We start from the raw sequence: 2,201 nt of genomic DNA, 5'->3' as shown, positions 1-2,201 counted from the left end.
GTGCGAGGAAAGGGAGTCACGTCACAGACCGCCGTGTTCTTTGAGAGTTTCCGTCTTGAGGCGGTGAGACCAAATAATTAGATCATCTAGAATGCTTTAACCGAACTATGAGCATTAATATCTAATCCCTGGAAAACCTTTTTGTTTCTTGCATCCCAAACTTTTTAGAGAATAAGCAGGAGCATGAGGGGCCTAATCGAGGCAGGCAAGGGGTCCGACGGCGTAGTAAGAGAAAAGTGTGTCGATGAGCATGAACTGCGGTCGTATAGCCACGACTCTCCAGATCCTGCATGTCGGCCGGTATGAGAAGAACAAGTGGTCGCGGTCTTCCACTGCATGGCTGCACCGCGGGTAAGAGTCATAGTCAAAGTTTTAAATAGCGCGCTAAGCATCTTAGCGCCGGACCTTTTTCAAATGCTATAGCGTGCTATAGCGGAGCTATAGCGCGCTATTTAAAATGTTTGTTCATTTGTTTGGATCAAAGTCTCTTAGCGCAAGACCTTTTATAAACGCTATAGCGTGCTATAGCGGAGCTATAGCGGGCTATTTGAAACAGTGGTCATAGTCCAGAATGTTTTTCATGTGCAGGTTCTGCCTGGTGTTCAGCCGGTCGAGGTAAAGGAGCCAGCCAAAATCATGACGTTTTTTGGCACCTTTGAATCCCAAATAAGCTACACCATCAGAGTCGCGTGAGGAGAAAGCATCCGTTAAGCAGTCGCCTGGGAGGTAGCAACGCCTGCAACAAAGAGTTTAGGGAGGCAAGTTCTGCGACCACAGTAGAGGTTAGGTGATTACGAAGAGCAAGTTCAGTCCCATCCTGTAATATTGTGGCTACCATGTCATTTTGATTGGTGTGGTGGGAGAAAACAGCGGGGAAAACAAGAGCCAATGGCTCTGGCTATAGCCAACGAACTAGCCAAAAGAAGGTGGGGCATCCATCACCGATGGAGCAGTGTGGAATCTCTCTTAGAATTTGAAGCTGCTTAAAAAAATTGCCAGGAAGGAGTTGTTTTCCTGTGGGTAGATACTGTAGATTACTGAGACAGATAATTCCAGCCGGCAACTCTACTATTTGTGTGTCCCTAAGATCTATGGCCTCTAGATCGTGTAGCATCACAACACTTGGTGGTAGCTTTGAAATGATGGTGCCCCTTAGGCTGAGAAACTTAAGCTGGTATAATTTGTCCATATTGTTCATGTCATACTCTTCCAAACCCTCACAACCTTCAAAGTCCAATACACGTAAAGCTTCAAATTTAAGAAGACTAGGAAATTGTTCCATATAACCTGATGATGTTACTATTAAAGATTGAGCTTGACTTAGATCTTCATTTGCTAATGCGGATGCCATCTCCTGGTCAATGTGCTGAACTGATAGTCGCCGAATAAAACCATGACGAGTAGTCAAACTTGTTTGGCCTCTGCCTACCACAGTGACAAAATTATCTTCAACTGCTTTTGAAATAATAATTTCAAGCATCATATCGTGAACTCGGCAGGCACGAACCTTACCATCATACCCAGTGTCCACTGGTTGTACCATGCTTTTGTTGATAAGATCGTAAAAGTAGTTCTCGGCGACCTCTTGTCGGCTCTGTCCACGCTCTTCCTGGATAAAACCTTCTGCTATCCATCTCCTCACTAACCTCTCTTTGTCAATCTCACAATCCTCAGGAAATACACTTAAATACAACAGACAGGTCTTGAGATTAGGTGGAAGAACATTATAGCTAAGGGATAGTATGCTATTCATTCCCTCTAGACTTTGGTTATTTTCCAGTGCAGAACCACATGACCTTTTAACCTTCTCCCACTCCTCCTTGGTAGCTGATCTGTTTGCCAACAAACTAGATATAGTGACAATTGCCAATGGTAGGCCTGCACACTTTTTTAGGATTTCATTTGAAACTTCCTTGAGCATATCAGGACAACAACCATCAGAGCCAAATATCCTTTTGAAGAACAAGCCTCTAGAGTTAACATCACTTAGTGGTTCCATTGCATACATGCGGTCATCAGTACTCAGACAACATGACTTGGCTGCATCAACAATGCGTGCAGTGGTTATAATTCTGCTACAACAATCATTCTCTGGAAAAGCACACTTAATAGTGTTCCATACTTGTGAGGACCATCAAAGCCAAAACATGAACACAAGTAAGAGGGCAAATACTTGACCTTTTCCTTATCTAAGCCCTACG

At 43.9% G+C, this 2,201-nt stretch overlaps 1 protein-coding gene across 1 annotated transcript in view; it reads right to left on the bottom strand.

The window, feature by feature from the left end:
- The window catches only part of LOC119283823 (disease resistance protein RGA5-like), a gene marked incomplete at its 5' end in the record, with an annotated part of 2,960 nt that extends 832 nt beyond the window's left edge, over positions 1 to 2,128 (bottom strand). The window contains one exon of the mRNA XM_037563215.1: positions 997 to 2,128. Coding sequence (XP_037419112.1) covers positions 997 to 2,128 — 1,132 coding nt within the window. The remainder of the gene's footprint in view (positions 1 to 996) is intronic.
- Positions 2,129 to 2,201: the final 73 nt, after the last annotated feature.

Source organism: Triticum dicoccoides, chromosome 4A, assembly GCF_002162155.2.
Source record: "Triticum dicoccoides isolate Atlit2015 ecotype Zavitan chromosome 4A, WEW_v2.0, whole genome shotgun sequence".
NCBI classification, from domain to species: Eukaryota; Viridiplantae; Streptophyta; class Magnoliopsida; order Poales; family Poaceae; genus Triticum; species Triticum dicoccoides.
Note: the sequence above shows the minus strand (reverse complement) of the source record. Positions and strands in the feature narration are given on the sequence as shown.